Below are 15,746 nucleotides of genomic sequence, written 5' to 3'. Positions count from 1 at the left end.
CCAGAAGCTCTTCTGCCATTATCAGATTCTTGAACATAATCCAGAATAGCACAAAACCGTGAGAAAGAGAGGATGCAGCACGTTGCTTTGTGTTCAAACAAATGCTCCCATTGTATTGGACTGAATTACTGAAGATTAATACTCCCTGAAAAGAGGGAACTGAGCCCAGTTCATTTTATGTTTCCCCAGCATGCATAGAGGCAGAAACATCCCCATTTACTGATTGAAATCCTGGCATGAAAGAGTTGTCAGAGGACAGGGAGTGAACATCCTGTTACTGAACACCTTTGGGAGCATCCTCTGCTCCAACCTATTCTGGAACCCCTCTAAGTCCCTGCAGTGCAGCAAAGGTGGCAGTGCTGACACTGACCTCTACCCTGAAGAAGGTAGAAGCTCTGAGGCACAAGTTAATGTCCTGAAGATGAGCAAGACTCATTACTACTTAATTTATGATGTAAAGTTTACAAGGAGCATGCCAAAGAATTTGGTTATTCCTAGCTCTGCTATCCTGGCAGAGCTTGTGAAGCCTTAAAGCATGTCTGGCATTGCACAGACCTGGGAGACAGCAGTCCTCACTCAGACAAGTTCCACTTCCCTCTTTCTCTGCTTTGTAAAATGTTGTTTGGAAAGCAGTACTTTAGACATGAGTAAATAGTGCTCCCTATTGAAAAGGTTTTTAATACTACAAAACAGGCTAATCTTTCAAAAAATACTTAATTTGTAGTGTTCTAAAGCATGCAGATTTAACAGCTATGAAGTGTTACATCATCATTTATCACATTTTACTAAATACAAAGTAATTTGTATGGAACTTTCTTCATCTCTGTTAAACTCTGTAGTATTTTACATCAAGGAATTTGATTTCTATTCAGCACCAAAAAAAGGAAAACTAGCGGATTATTAAGAGTCTTTTGTGAATCTCATATTTTAATTTCATATTTCAAACTAAGTTTCTTCCTTTCTGACTAAGAAAAATGTGGATAGTTCATGTATGTTTAAATCTTTTTTACTTGTTTGTTTTCTGGGTTTCTCCCTTTCGGAAGCAAGTCAGCAGAGAAACAAAAACTGAGAAACAATTTTTTTTAAAAAAATTTTTCTGGGCTGGATTTTGACATGACTCAGCTGGCATTCGTAAAAAAGGCCTAGCTCTGAATCTCCTAACCTCTCCCTGGCAGTTGGACACTTGTCTGGAGCTGTTTCCCTGTCTCTTAGGTGAGCGGGTTACCAACTCCAGAGCTGACGTGGCTCCTGAACGGCAAACCTGTGCTCCCGGATGGCAGACACAAGATGCTGGTCAGAGAGACTGGAGTGCACTCTCTGCTCATCGATCCTCTCTCCCAAAGCGATGCTGGAACTTACACTTGCCTTGCCACTAACAAAACAGGACAAAATTCATTTAGTCTGGAGCTCACTGTTGTAGGTAAGAAGCACTGAAAAACTAATCTCAGTGATTAAGTTATCTGTATGCATTTCTTCAAACTTACTTTACATTGTTTCCCTACAGACAATTATAGATAAATAATGTCCTGAGAGCAGGAAAATCCAACAGCTACAGATACAGATATGTAATTTATATATATATAATTCCTTCCTCAGCTGATAGAGGGAAATGTACCTGGTTCTCAGATGAGTGCTCTCCTGTTACTAAGAGAGTGCCATAAGAATTCTGCCTCATTATCACCCATCCTCTCTTGTCTGGGCAAAATGACATTCTTAACTTTCTCCCCAGCAAATCCTTAGGGTTTGAATTCATAATACATATCTTGAGGTATCCCAGATTTCAGCCCAGATTTTATTGGTTTAAAAATGGTTTTAAATATAAAAATTAAATCTGAATACTGCTCTTTAATAAAGCCCTAAAGTATATGAGACATGGAAATTTATAGATCTGGCATTAATTTTCTGCAATGGTAGTATGTTTAGACCCATTAGACATACATATATTCTTTTATGAACTTCAGTTCTGCCTATTATTTACTTTATGTTCCCTTACAGAGGCTATGTAATGGCATTTCACTTCCAACATCCCACTAAAAATTCACAACCTATTTTGGTATCACAAGAATAATTTTTATCGTGTTCTCCCATACTATCCAAAGAGAAACAAAGAATAAAATATCTGTTGTTGAATAATTCTTTTTCCAGCAAAGGAAGTCAAAAGAGCCCCCATGTTTCTGGAGAAGCTTCAGAACTGTGGTGTTCCAGAAGGCTACCCCGTCAGATTGGAGTGCAGAGTTGTGGGAATGCCACCGCCCGTATTTTACTGGAAGAAGGACAATGAGACCATCCCATCAAACAGAGAGAGGATGAGGTACTGCACCATGACACCCGTGCCTCAAGTCTCTTGTGGCTGGACTGACTGTTTCCACGAAAACCTCTGTGATGAGTACAGATGGTGGTGCTTTGCAACAGCTTCTTTCACCCACAGAAAGCTGTAGAGATCTTGCTTCCCTGTGGGGTGCTCAATGGCAGTTTCCTGGGCTCAGAACAAAGGCACGATGCACCCCTGCCTCAGAGAGTGGGGACAGGGCCTGTGGGCCACAGCCCTGACAGAGTGCATGGATCTCCTTATCAAACATACCCTGATATGGCATTTTAGTGCATTTCAGCACCTCATTCTCTCTAAGCTATTTTTTCCCAGTTTAGTTCCAACTAGGTATGAATTCAAACTCAGAACGGTTTCAGTGCCCCAGAGCATGGGATAATAGAGAATTTATCATGTCAGATAGAGAAACTTAGCAGTGTTGGTCACAAACAAAGGTAAAGACTTTGATCCATGCTTACAAAATACAACAAAGTTCAGGTTCAGCTCTTGCAGTAATGCATCACTATTTTTTAATTTTTGCAAAAGAAAATCTGATTAAATAATGTGCCTGACTGTAATTAATGATAAATGAAGTACTTTCTTTTTTTTTTTTTTTTTAAGATTTCTACTTCAGCACATATGTGATTTTTAGTATTTTATTTCACTTGGTTCCAAGTAACAACTTGATGCAGTCACTGGATCTTTGAGATGAGCTTCAAGAAGTACCATCCTTCACACACACACACACACACAGCTGCAGGCTATCAGTACAGAAAGCTGGCTCTGCAGCAGCACTGTTAGGGATGGACACCAAGCACAAGGGAAAGCATTCTTAGAAAACTCTTTTAGTGGTCGCCCTGTCCCCACCCGGAGACTGCTGCCCCTCTCCAAAAACCCCACCTAACCCTGACCTTCAATGGCCTATAGTCTATATGGTTTGGACCCAGTCTATATGGTTTGGACCCAGTATTATCTAATATCTCTATAGATAATAATAATCTGGAGGAGGGAATTGGGTCTGCCATTAGCAAATTCATGGATTACACCATATAGATGTTCCCATTCCATAGGGATTGTGGTTATACACACATACACATTGTAGTTACTGGAAAATTAACAACTCTCCTAAAATGCCACATTTCCAATTGTTTCACAAAAGGTTGGAAAACAAATTTTTGCTTCAGCTCAGCAGAGGAATGGAAACCTCCCACACCCCACAGTGCCAGGAGCAAGCATGAGGGTTGTGACAGCTCTGCTATTTCAGCCAGCTGAGACCAGAAACCCCAAAGGCTCCCAGTGGCTCTGCACAGACCCACGGGCAGCATCGTCCCTGCCTGTCCCTATCTTGCCTCACTGTTGCCTTCCTGCCTGAAGCCAAGAGAGGTTTTTGTACCACAACAAGGACAAACACCAGCTCCTATACTACTGCACCCCCAGAATAAGGCAAATTGTGTAATGCAGGGAACAAAGGGTGAAAGCACAAAATGTCCTCTTGTCCTGCAAGCCCATGGTTTCATTCCAGTTCATAGGGAAACAAAATCTCAAATTTCACAACATCCTGGAACTTCAAGTGTTCTGAAGTGCTGATCTCACACCTCTTCCTTTATAATGAGAGAAACACTTGGGTTGATAGAAAGGACCAGCCTCAGCCCAGAGAGCAGAGGAGTCTCAGTTCTGTTATATCTTGCTGAAAAGTTTTTCCTGGAAATTGCAGCCACAAAGGCTTAGATCACTAGAGAGCAAAGGAAGTGGAGGGAACAACGAAGCAGGTTTCTTTCAGAGTGTTGGCTAAACAAATCTTTCTGATTTTCCCACTTGGTCATTTTCTCATGGAAAAGGGTGCCCCAAGAAAATTTCTGACTGGCTCTGGTTGCTGTTGTAAAAATATCACAACTTTGTACAAGTGCTCTTGGTATTTTATGTTCTTGTTCCAGCTTCTGAACTGGGAAAAATACAGTATGATTGTGCAGCAGCTTTGCTGCACAGGTTTAGCTCATTAGTATTCAATAAATAATGCTAATATTAACAAATACAGAGTAACAACTCAGCTCCCACAGTCTGTGCACAACTGAGAGGAGCCAGAACAGATCTGAGATTTCCTGATCATGGTTTGAGGCCATACTGAAAGCAAATCTATTGACTATAGACTGCTCCCTCTTTGTGAGTAAAGATGACATCGCATCTGTTTCATATTTAACATACATATTTTAAAATCTGAAAGCTGATGTGCTCTTGAGAAATACTAATTCCCCAACACTTGTTTTCCAGCATGCATCAAGATACAACAGGATATGTCTGCCTCCTGATCCAGCCTGCCAAGAAAGCAGATGCTGGCTGGTACACCTTGTCTGCAAAGAACGAAGCTGGCATTGTGTCCTGCACTGCTCGACTTGACATATATGGTAGGTATTGGCTGGGAAAGAAAACAGGGCCCCACTGGCTCTTAGTCTGGGTTTCACACGGGTTAGAAATCAGTGTCACAGCACGGCCACAGCTTCATAAGGCCCCAGAGGAGATAAAATGATACAGCTAAATGGCCAAACCAGCCCTGCTGCACCGGCAGGAGGGAGAGTAAGGACAAAACGCCAAAGTTCTGCACAATATTCCCTACACCCATTTTCCACCTCCCAGAATCCCTAGACACATAAGCATATATTTTCAAGTTGAACCTTAACTCTACTGCCCCTAACAAGTCTGTGCTACAGCCCTGACCTGACAGAGCAGTGAACTGCACACAAGAAAGTGGAGCCCTCTCCACAGAGCATGGGGATGCAAACCAAGCCTAACTGATAGGGGCTACTTGACATCCAGTACATTTGCCTAGGACTCAGAAGGCCCCAGCCCACCTCAAGAACTACAGCACACCATTTAACTGTTATCTCTGCAAGATGGAATAGAAAAAGCAGAGTATTTTGATCACTTAAGCAGTATATTAAAACAGAAAGCACGTTCCACAAACTGGATTATATCTATATGTATACATTCCACAAACTGGTTGGATTAGAACCAGACCCTTAAAAGAAAAAAACAAAGAGCCCTTGTTTCCAAACTCATATTTCCATTTTGGTTTTTAAACCCTGCCTAATTATCAGAAGCAAGTCACCAGTGCATCTCTGTCAGCCTCCTGCCACCTTGTGGTGATATGGGCAAGAGTAATGGAAGGCTCAAGAGAGGACTAGGGGGAGGCTGATTTAAGAAAGGTGAAACAAAACTTTTAAATTCCTGAGGTATCTAAATGTTGAAAGACATACATTTTCAAATGAAGGATTCAAGACACAAACAGGAAAAATAAAGAAATCAAGAAATGTTTCCCAATTCCAACCACATTTTCTAAGATATGCAACTCACACCCCAAAGTGAGTGACAGAAGTAATTTTTCTTTATGCTATTTTGAATGGGTGGAATCGAGAGATTGAAGGTGTGGTCTCATATTTGCAATTCTGAGTGCAAAGAAAAATAATAATGAGTAAATAATGAATTCAAGTAGAAACAAATTGGGCACTGCAAGAAAAAAGGAAGCTCTTTTTTAAATACTTCCAGATAGGGTCAAAATTCAGCATGGAAAGACATTTCCTATCAATGCTTAACATGTAGATTGTTGTCTCCCACACTAAGTTCCCTCAGAGCATTGGAGCCTGAGCTTGACTTCCATTTTCATACCCTTTCATTTTAACTGCTGACAGATATGTCTCTCTAATTTGGGTGCAGAGCCATATGGATAAACACTGGCAAAGATAATACAATTTTCCCTTGTCTGAAGTGTCTTAGGGATAACAACTACTAGATACTATGCAATACAATATTTTTACAAAATTTGAGCAGTATTTGTTCATATGGCAACATACAGAATGGTACGTTTAAATTACTGAATATGTGTCTTTGGATTACATTCCTTTCAGTATTTAAAAGAAAAATATCTAGAAAACACGTTAGTAGTTTTAACTACTGTGGCTATAAAGATTGTAATCACTTATTTGAAGAGAAGCCATCCAGAGGCTGAAACAGTACAAAATCAGAGCCCTGGCCACTATGTTCATCTCTGTTCATGCTATGTATGTTTTTAGTTTTGATTGCAAGAGCTTTGGAGAAGGCTCCAAAGATTCAATCATTACATTTCAGACTTTGTGAAATCCATGCAAACACTGCCATTGAATTGAACAGGGATGAAATCTTACCTGTAGACTTCCACAGAATTGCTGAACATACAAACATTGCCAATGATAATATTTGAAAGAACAGACCCTAGCCCAGAAAGACCAATGCTGTGCTCTCTTCAAGGATGTTGGAAGCAACTTTCTGGGTGTGTGAATTGATTTCCACCGTTTGTCTGTGACCCAAACGAGAGGTTTATAGAGCCCATTGTGTTTCTGTTGCTGCAGCTCAGTGGCACCGTCAAATTCCACAAGCACTGAAGCTCCGCCCCGGGGGCAGCCGCTACACGAACCTCAGCAGCCAAGGACTCGACATCTTCTCTGCCTTTCCAGCTCCTGAGAGCCCTGTGCTGTTTTCATCCCCAACCCAAAAGTTGGTGGAGAGTGAAGAACTTTGAAAAACAAACACTTGCTCCAGTTGCACCTGCCGAGATACTTAGAACTGTGAAAAACTAAATAATAAAAACAAAAGAGGTACAACTCACAAGGCTCAAGGTTTACAAGCAACTTGTTTGTAATTAAGTGTTCTGCTGCTGCAAATGCTGCAAGTAATATATCGTACAAGACTTTTGCATATGATTTTAATGCAGGATAATTGTGGTATGGAGTGTTGTGCAATAAATTCAGTACTGTGTAGTTTGCTAAGAATTACATAGTAAACATAGTTTTCAGCACCTGAAAGCCAATACCACTTTTACTTCTTGAATTAGAGCTACTGCACTGTAGCTGCCATGGTAAGGATTGATGATGATTAGCTGGAATACTGCCAGTGAAAACGCTGACATTACAGTAACACCAATCCTGAATGAGGGTAAACAACAAGACTTTGAATGTAATTTTAAAAAACATGCCAAATAACCAAAAAGCACAAGTTAAATCGAAAAGATGTAACTCATTTTTATATATATGATTATTATGCCAGCCTATTCTAGAATTTTTGAACTCCAGACTAGGTAAATATAGCATTTCATGTAGGTACAGCTGTATACCCTAAATATTTATATCTGTGTGTGTGTGTACTCTATGAACTGTGTATTCTTGGTGTAAGGGTTCATAAAATAAGGTACAGGGCATGTGCATAAGGTGCACAGGAAATGGAAATTCCTCTTGTCCGAAGCATGTTCTCTTGAGCCCATAACTGAAACTATTTACCAGATGTGCTTCATACTTTTTCTTTCCCATGTTAGTGATCCTCTGACTTTAACATGGATGATACCAAACTTGTCACTTCATGGCTTTTAAATATCAGACTCATTTTCCTAGTTTTCAATAGCTCATTTTATAGCCAAATGGAAAGGAATTATGACCTGGTATATTTTCACCATCATTTAGGAAACGATCACAAGGGTGGTGGCTAATAGGAAGACAGAAAATTCTGTTAATATACAAAAGTTAAGAAGTTAAGCAACAGTTATATGCAAAAAAAGCTAAAAAACCCCAACAGTAGTAATAAATAAGGCAAATTATTGAAATCTCAATGGAAGGTGTTAAGTGACAACACTTAATGATTGACTTAAATATATTTGGCATCTATACAATGATATTAATACCCCCAGCTGTTAGAATCTGTGAATGTTTAATATGTTTTCCTGCATCTTTAAATTACTGCTAACCCTCTCTCTAGACATTGGTTTCAAGCACTTCTTACTGCTTTCAACATGGCTGCAGAATGCAACAAAGTCATGATCAAAGTCACAGAGAGTCATTTTAGACTATGTTTGGGGATTCTTCAAATTTCAAATTTCAGCTTCAAAAAACTCCATATGCAAAGAAAACAATGAAGAGTTATTTTAAGAGCAAAAGAATATTGGATTTAGCCAGAGACTGAGAAAGATAATGTCTTTCACTGAGCTTCCCACAAATAGAGCTTCTGTTGTTCCTAACTGTTGATTCCCTCAGGATTTAGAGGAAGTGAATTTCTTGTCTTGTTTTGCTTCCCACCTGAGTGAACACCATAAAACAAAACCATCATTATAACTCTCATACTTTTGTTAGGAATCTCAGGCAATTCAACCCAGACCGGACAGACCAGAAAGCCAAAACAGTCTTATCCTAAGAGTTAAAACAAGGTACAGGTGTTTCCAAGGGAAAGCAGATGTTGTCCACATTGTACCTCTTCCCTGGCAAACAAAATAAAACTCATGGCTACTGAAAGTCATGCATTGAGTTAAGTAATTTCCATAATGAGAGGCAGAACTTAAGACATAATGTGGGTCTGATCTTCCAGGATAGAGAATCTACTGCTCCTATTACCTTCACTTGGTTTTTAGCATGACTTAGGGATTCCAAAATTACACCCAAAATTTCAAGTTTCCCATATTAGTTACTACTCTTGGAAAAATAATCCAAGAAAAGTTATTGGATTTTGCTTGCTTAAATGGAACGGTAGGAAATGAAGACACAAAAGATCAAACTCACATCTACAGCCCTGGTCTTCCCATCATTTCACAAAGAGAGTAGGTTTTGAACTCAAGTATTCCAGGTTGTATACTGGCCATCAGGCTTTATCCCTAAGCAGAAGCTTAGTCAAGAGATTGCCTGCTTGGAAGTCCCCCATGGCCCCTTTTCCTGGCTGGGAGTGAGGGGTTGGACCAGATGACCCCTGAGCTTTTTTCAGACCTAAAACACTCTTTGCTTCCTAAATTATTTTATTTTAAACTGCCTGTCTAGATATCCTACCTGGATTAAGTTACCTGCCAGCTGAGTAGAAACTAAGAATTCAAGCAAGCACAAACTTTTCCTTTCTGCTGGAATCTAACCCATTAGGCAAGCCCAGCTACAAGAGCTCTTCAGAGAGTGCAGAAGAAAGGAATGCAAGTACTCCCCACTGGCAAGTACCTGCTTTCCAGTGCTGGAATCATACTGACCAGTATTACTGACAGCAGCAGTGGTTTTCACATTTTACAGCATCAGACATGACACCCAAAACCTCGATGCAAATTAAAGAGACAAAGTGCACAGTGCAAACATGCAAACCACCTCTCTTCACCTTTTCTCTGCAATACCAGAGCTGGAGTGTCCCCAAACTCACATCATTATAACCTGAGCTTACATGCTGACCATTATGTGGCACAATGTTTCTTAAAACGTCCATTCCGTTTTTTGGAAGTGGGAGGACAAGAAGCTGAAAGACTTTTCCCAAAGATCTGTGTAAGAAGGATTAATCCTTAGTCATTCAAGAAGGGGCCCCAGAAATGTCAGTGAGAGTCAGGCTACAGAAGGTAGATAACCAAAAATGTGTTAGCTGAACTGTAATAGTCTCTCCTGAACAGTATTTCCTAGCAAAAAGATCAAAACCCTTCACATTTCCCTACAAAATGCAGACGTCAGCAATTTCAATTCCTTTCAGTAGCTCAGATAAACACAAACACTCTGATCCCACATGGCCTGTAGTTGTTACATTTTGTTCCTCAACTGCTGGAGGACATCTCTCCTCTGCGTGTGCTGAGCCCACGCAGAGAGCCTGCAAAGACAGCTTGTGGGAATGGATGCCAATGCTGTTTAACAGGTGCTATTGATGTGCTCATCACAAGGAAGAACTTGCAAGAAAACGACACCAAAATTACGTTTGTGTTGTTAAGTGGTGGAAAAGACAAGGGAAAAAAGCCTGTGGAAGGGAAGGAGAGCAGGGCAGTCCTGTGTCGCCACACCATGTCAGGATGTGCTAGAGCCACTCTGCTCCCTCCTGAACAAGCTGGCTGCTCACTGCTCTCTTCACTGCATAACCAGTTTTACTTCACACTAACACAGCTTTTCATTCTCTTCTTCAGGGCAGGCTACTGCAGCAACAAAACTTCATGTTAGACTTTCCACTGAAGTCACTGTTAGTTGTTAACTTCCAAAATCCATGAAACCACCACCATGTGGAGCATAATTCTGTATGATACAGAAACACCCATGTTTGTAACCTCTCAAGTGTTCACAGATTCACAATCTTGTAGGTTTATTTAGTTTCCCATTTCCTCCTAGTCCTGCTTTTGTATACAACCAGTCAGAGGCAGGGTATATTGCACACTAGAGCAGAAATTACATCTTTTGTGTTGCAGTTCTCTATTTCAAAAAGTATACTTTCTGCTTTAAACGTTTGGTCCAGTTTGATGCAAACCCAGCCTACAGCAGCATTGCATATGGGGCTGCATTGATATCATTGGACCTCCTGCCTTAAAACCACTGGATTGGGTTCCTTGCTTCCACATGGAAGGTGGAGCAACCCCTCTGAATGCCTCACATCTGCTAACATGAGGAGATGGGAGCACACACTGCAAAAAGGAAAACCCAAGTCTGCAGTTTTCATCTCAATATGCAAACAACTGCCAGTCCCAATTGTTTACAGCAATTGTAGGTACTTCAACCAATAAATCTGGAATACAGATTCATTTAAGAACTGTATTCTTAATGCTACCAGGTCTAAAAGCACTCGTTTCTGAAAAACATCTTTACAAAACCTAATGAAATATTTATGTTGTTACAACTGGAGAAGTGATTCATTGAAAATTGCCTTATTATTTCCAATACAAAAATGTTCACTTTGAGCCTTAACATTCTAGTTAATATTTCTTCTTGATTAAAGTTGATATTTTAAATTTTTTTTCCGAAGTCATTCTCACTGGGAAGAAAAATGCTCACATCAGTTTTATAGTATATTTTAACTGCACATGAAAGGGAAAAAAAAAACACCTGCCTGTTCAGTAATGTATTTCCCTTCATCTCACCTGAACTTAAATAAATGCTTCAGAGTTGCATACAAGACCGTGTCCTTCACATGTTCAAATAATTGTGAAAATGTGCAACAATGCCAGAAGTTTTCTCAGAACTTTGCTGTGACAGCTGATTCATGAAATCAGACTACATTATTTAGAAGAAAATAATAAATATTGTCAAGTTATATACTAGCAATTCTTCTAGCAGGTAGCTGTGAAATAAAGTTGTTGCTTTTTTAAACAATTCCTGGTATCAGTTCCCATCACTTTTAAAATATACTCCTACCTACAGGCTGCCATAGCTGAACTCCATCGTGTGTCAAAAATGCATTCAGAGCCTGCCTGTCCGTGGCTCACCTGCCCCCTCTGCCCTGGAATAGCTGTTTGCTCCAGGGCAGCACCGCTGCAGCTCTCGGTGCACTCAGCCACAGGGCACCGATCTCTGCAACCCCTGGCTGTGCATCCAGCACTCAAACAGGAAAAATCTGAATGAGGGCAACTCAAACACACAAACCACACTGAAGTTCCCCCTTCCCTATGCATGCCTTCAACATGAATAATTGAGCATCTTTTTTGTGTAAGGGCCCATTAGTACATTAGGGAATGGGTTTTAAATAAGCTGCAGAAGCAAATCAAACACTTGAAGGAAGCTGGATCTCATAGCTCAGGTACAGAAGAGAACAGGATGAAAAAAAGGATGAGTCCTGCCACTTTTGCACTCTCATGTAACCATGTTTCTCCATTCCCACCTGATTTCCATGGACTTCTGTGCCTGCCAGGTCAAAGGAAATGTTCTTAAAACCACTTTAGCTCAGCTACAGCTCCATGAACTGAAGTGGTTCCTTCACATCTCATCATTTCCTCTGAGCAACAAAAGTTGCTTCTATTAATGCCTTTACACATCAAATCCACTATAAGGAACCATTTATTGCATAATCAAAAGGAATCTTGGGCCATATGTGTGTGAATTTAAGTGGAGTTCTCCATTTATGCCAGTGGGAATTCTGTTCAGAAACTGACCATCCTTTGTGATCACACAGTCTGTTAGCAACAGGAAACACAGTTTTGAAAAGAAATGGAAAAACATTGAAGACAATCTGAGATGTTAGAAAAAAATATTACTATGCACCCCAGGCTGCAGGAAGCCGGTCATAAATGAACTTCTTATTCCTTGGAGTTACACATGCAGACACTTCAAGCAAATTTTGTAAGGTATCTTTTGCATGCTAATTTCTGTACAAATGAAAACTGAACCACAAATTAGTAGACAATATGAAAATGTACTCTTTAGTAGAAGAGACATTTAAATATTATACATGGGGTTGGTTAGGTGTTTTGAAGCCAGGTTTGCTCGACATGTAATTAAAGTTTAAAATACAGAGAATTTTTAAGAAGTAGCACAAGTACCAGGTGAATGTTTTTTTTAAAGATATCTGTGTAGAGGAAACACTGGACTGCTTCTCCACAAATAAACATGTCTTCATCCTCAGTGCACTTGGTTTTTTCCCCTGGATATTTTGTAGAAATAGAAGAGCTGAACATATTTAGAGAAAAAGCAGCTTTTCTGTGAATTATTTTAAAAATCTGGTTAAATTTCACTCCTTAACTACAAAGAACCGTATCCATATTGCTTAGCTCAAATAGCTGGAATCCCAAGAGTAAAGGCACCTGTGTTAAGGCAAAAGCTTCCTTTGGCAGATCAATTCCTTTGGCCTGGAAATAGTACTTTTTAAAATTTGTTCCTAGTGAATCCCATCACAGGAGGGACTTCCACAAATACTTTACACAGAAAATTTTACATAACAATGTAGAAGGAGTGAGTTAAATATTGAAATACCTACTGATACTCATGCTGCCCCACAGGAGGAAGCTGCACTGCCATTGGCTTTACAAATGTACAGCTGAGGTCAGGGACATTTTTACTTTGAAGAATGGGTACTGTAGCACCATTTCAGAATTCCAGTCAAGAACTGAGACTTGCCCTGTGTGTACGTATAGTATAAGATGGACTGTGCACTCAATACCTCATAAACGGTGAGATGGAATACAAAATCCCTAAAAATTTGGGATGAATGGAAGTTGAAAGACATGCTGATGATGAGGAAGAAAGCACTGAGTTTTTATTACTAACATACATTTTGGGAATGTGCTACCCTCATTCTGCTTTCAGCCACTGCAAAGTCACTGCAGTTAAAAATGCAAGTCTAGTTCCAAGCTCAAAAATAACTCCAGGCATGTCAAAACAGGGTGATATGATTAGAAGAATCATAAAAGCACAGTACCCGTAGCTTCAAATAGAAAACCCTGCAGAAAGTCCTTTCAGAAAAATAGAGGTTAATTTCCCACAAACAGTTCATAGAATTTCACACGGAGTTGCAATAGTGAAACACATATCTGTAGAGTATGCAAGACATATTGAATGAAGCAAGCATTTGTCACCCCCAAAGCTCCCACAGTAACGTGGTTCTACAATTACAGTGATAACTGGAGAGATGGACCAGATGTAGTACTGATACTACAAACAAAAGTATTTCAGGTTTGCACTGCACTGTTCAGTGGGACAAAGATCTATGGGCAGACAAAACTCAGCCTCTAAGAACACACCAAGCTCTGAGCATCTAAGCTTTGGCTTATTTGGAGGCCTAATAGAAGCCATAATTATATAAGGGGAGGGGGCATAACTGCCCACGCCAACGAAGTCCAGTACAGAAGGTGGTTCTGAGCCATTACCTGACGAGCACCAAAAAGTCAGTGGGGAACAAATATTTGGGAGCAATAATCAAACCCAGGTCAAACTGTCACGTTTACGTTTCACAAATATCACTGAAGTATTTAGAAAGGAAAGCTATTAAAAGAAATCAATCATTTACTGAATAGTTGTTTTGTTTGAGAAGTCCCAACCAGCCTGGATATTATCTGCTTTTCAAACTGCACTCGGAATTTTTAATGATCAAACTTTCCCATCACCTCAACTCGCTCTCCAAAAGGCTTTGACAGATAATCAATAGAGAGACAGCTGTCTGTGCACTACTCAGAATTTACTCTGCTCCCTTCATTACTACAGTAAACTGAAAATCCCAGCTTCAGCACTCCACCCTCCCAAGAAACAAAACCAGTACAGCATTAGATAAAAATCACAATTTTCCCAGCAGTAATATTACTAATTATAAATAAAGGTATCAATAAATATCCATGTCCCATTAGCACAACAAAATCTAAGAGAATAGGGATTACAGGGCATTATAACCTTAACCATATTGATCAGAAGCAGAGATTGATACCATGACCTGATTTATAAGTGCTCACTACCTACATACCGCACTGAAGTGCTTTGCAGGACTTTCAATTCTTAAGAACTTTTGGTAACATGAGCACAGATATTTTACGGTTTGTGTTTCTTTGTTCCTCTTTATGAGAGTTTATTACCATTTAATCATTCCCTGCACACGAGTCCATTATTTTTTTAACTATATCATCATATGCAGTAGAAAATAAAGTACAATGCTGCATAGAAGAAACAAAATTGGAAGAGAAATGGCTGTTAAGTACTTTTACCTGAATTACTGCAATGTCATGTCCCACAAAAAAATAAAAAACAAAAACAAACATATGCCAGTAGTGCAGAAGCATCAATCATGTTCTTGCAGCCTACTCTGGCATTTATCCTGTTCTACTGTATTCCCCTTTGCACCTCAGCTTTAGGCAAGCTTTCTGTGTCATATAATCACATCACTTATTTGCATCCAATTCCTGTTTCAGTAGGGAAAACCCACTGCTGTTAGCAGTGCAGGTGAGACAGTGTCTACCTGAAGTTTACAGCTAACACAGTAGGGTTGGAGAGCACACCAGTTAATTAAGAATTGCATTCATTGCTATTACATACATAAACCTGCCACTTAATGGTAAGTAATATCCACACAGTATTAACTTAACTACATGATGGACAACAATTAATTCTACTGTCTGAATTTCATATCGCTGAGGCTGAATCCACTTTCTGCTTGCCGATAAAGATCTAACGTAATTCACACGAAGCGAAGGCCCACATTTTAATAATTAACACTATTCGTTACCTTTAAAGAGGCTAAATACACATTAGAAAACCCATTCCTGAATGCCAGTGTTTAAAGGAGACACTTGCTCGGAGGACACAGCGTGTTTAAGCCAGCCTGGAGCCCAGCCTCCGTGGCAGGAGCCAGGCAGCTCGCAGGGCAGGAAACGCAGGAGCCTGGAACAGTGGCCGGGGCCGGAACAGCAGCGAGGGACAGACGCGCAGGGAGGCAGGACTCTGCCCTGAGCGGCTCCTAAAGCACAGTCCCTCTCCCCCCAGACACGGCTTAGTTCCTATTCATGCCTTTGTTCTCCTCTGAAAGCTGCTTAATTGTCGAAAATAACTCCTATCAAAGCTATTCATTTGTCATTTGAAAGAATCCTAAAATATGAGACATGGCAGCAGCCAGCAGGGAACCCGCAAGCCTTCCCTGCTGGAAACCCACCACCAGCTGTTGTGGGACAGCAGCTCGTTTCCTCCTCCTCTCTCTGGGCTAACACCAGGGAGGGCTTTTCTCTGGGATCTCCCCTCAGCAGCAG

At 40.2% G+C, this 15,746-nt stretch overlaps 2 protein-coding genes across 2 annotated transcripts in view; one reads left to right on the top strand and one right to left on the bottom strand.

Moving 5' to 3' along the window:
- Nucleotides 1-7,050, top strand: part of MYPN (myopalladin) — a 42,961-nt gene extending 35,911 nt beyond the window's left edge. The window contains exons 16-19 of the mRNA XM_053983389.1: nucleotides 1,213-1,420; nucleotides 2,146-2,311; nucleotides 4,574-4,707; nucleotides 6,685-7,050. Coding sequence (XP_053839364.1) covers nucleotides 1,213-1,420; nucleotides 2,146-2,311; nucleotides 4,574-4,707; nucleotides 6,685-6,854 — 678 coding nt within the window. The 3' untranslated portion in view covers nucleotides 6,855-7,050. The remainder of the gene's footprint in view (nucleotides 1-1,212; nucleotides 1,421-2,145; nucleotides 2,312-4,573; nucleotides 4,708-6,684) is intronic.
- The window catches only part of PBLD (phenazine biosynthesis like protein domain containing), a 45,508-nt gene continuing 31,055 nt past the window's right edge, over nucleotides 1,294-15,746 (bottom strand). The window contains exon 9 of the mRNA XM_053983407.1: nucleotides 1,294-1,372. Within this exon, the coding sequence (XP_053839382.1) occupies nucleotides 1,356-1,372 (17 nt within the window). The 3' untranslated portion in view covers nucleotides 1,294-1,355. The remainder of the gene's footprint in view (nucleotides 1,373-15,746) is intronic.

This window comes from Vidua macroura, chromosome 8 (assembly GCF_024509145.1).
Source record: "Vidua macroura isolate BioBank_ID:100142 chromosome 8, ASM2450914v1, whole genome shotgun sequence".
In the NCBI taxonomy this organism is placed as follows: domain Eukaryota; kingdom Metazoa; phylum Chordata; class Aves; order Passeriformes; family Viduidae; genus Vidua; species Vidua macroura.
This window is presented reverse-complemented; position numbering and strand designations above follow the sequence as displayed.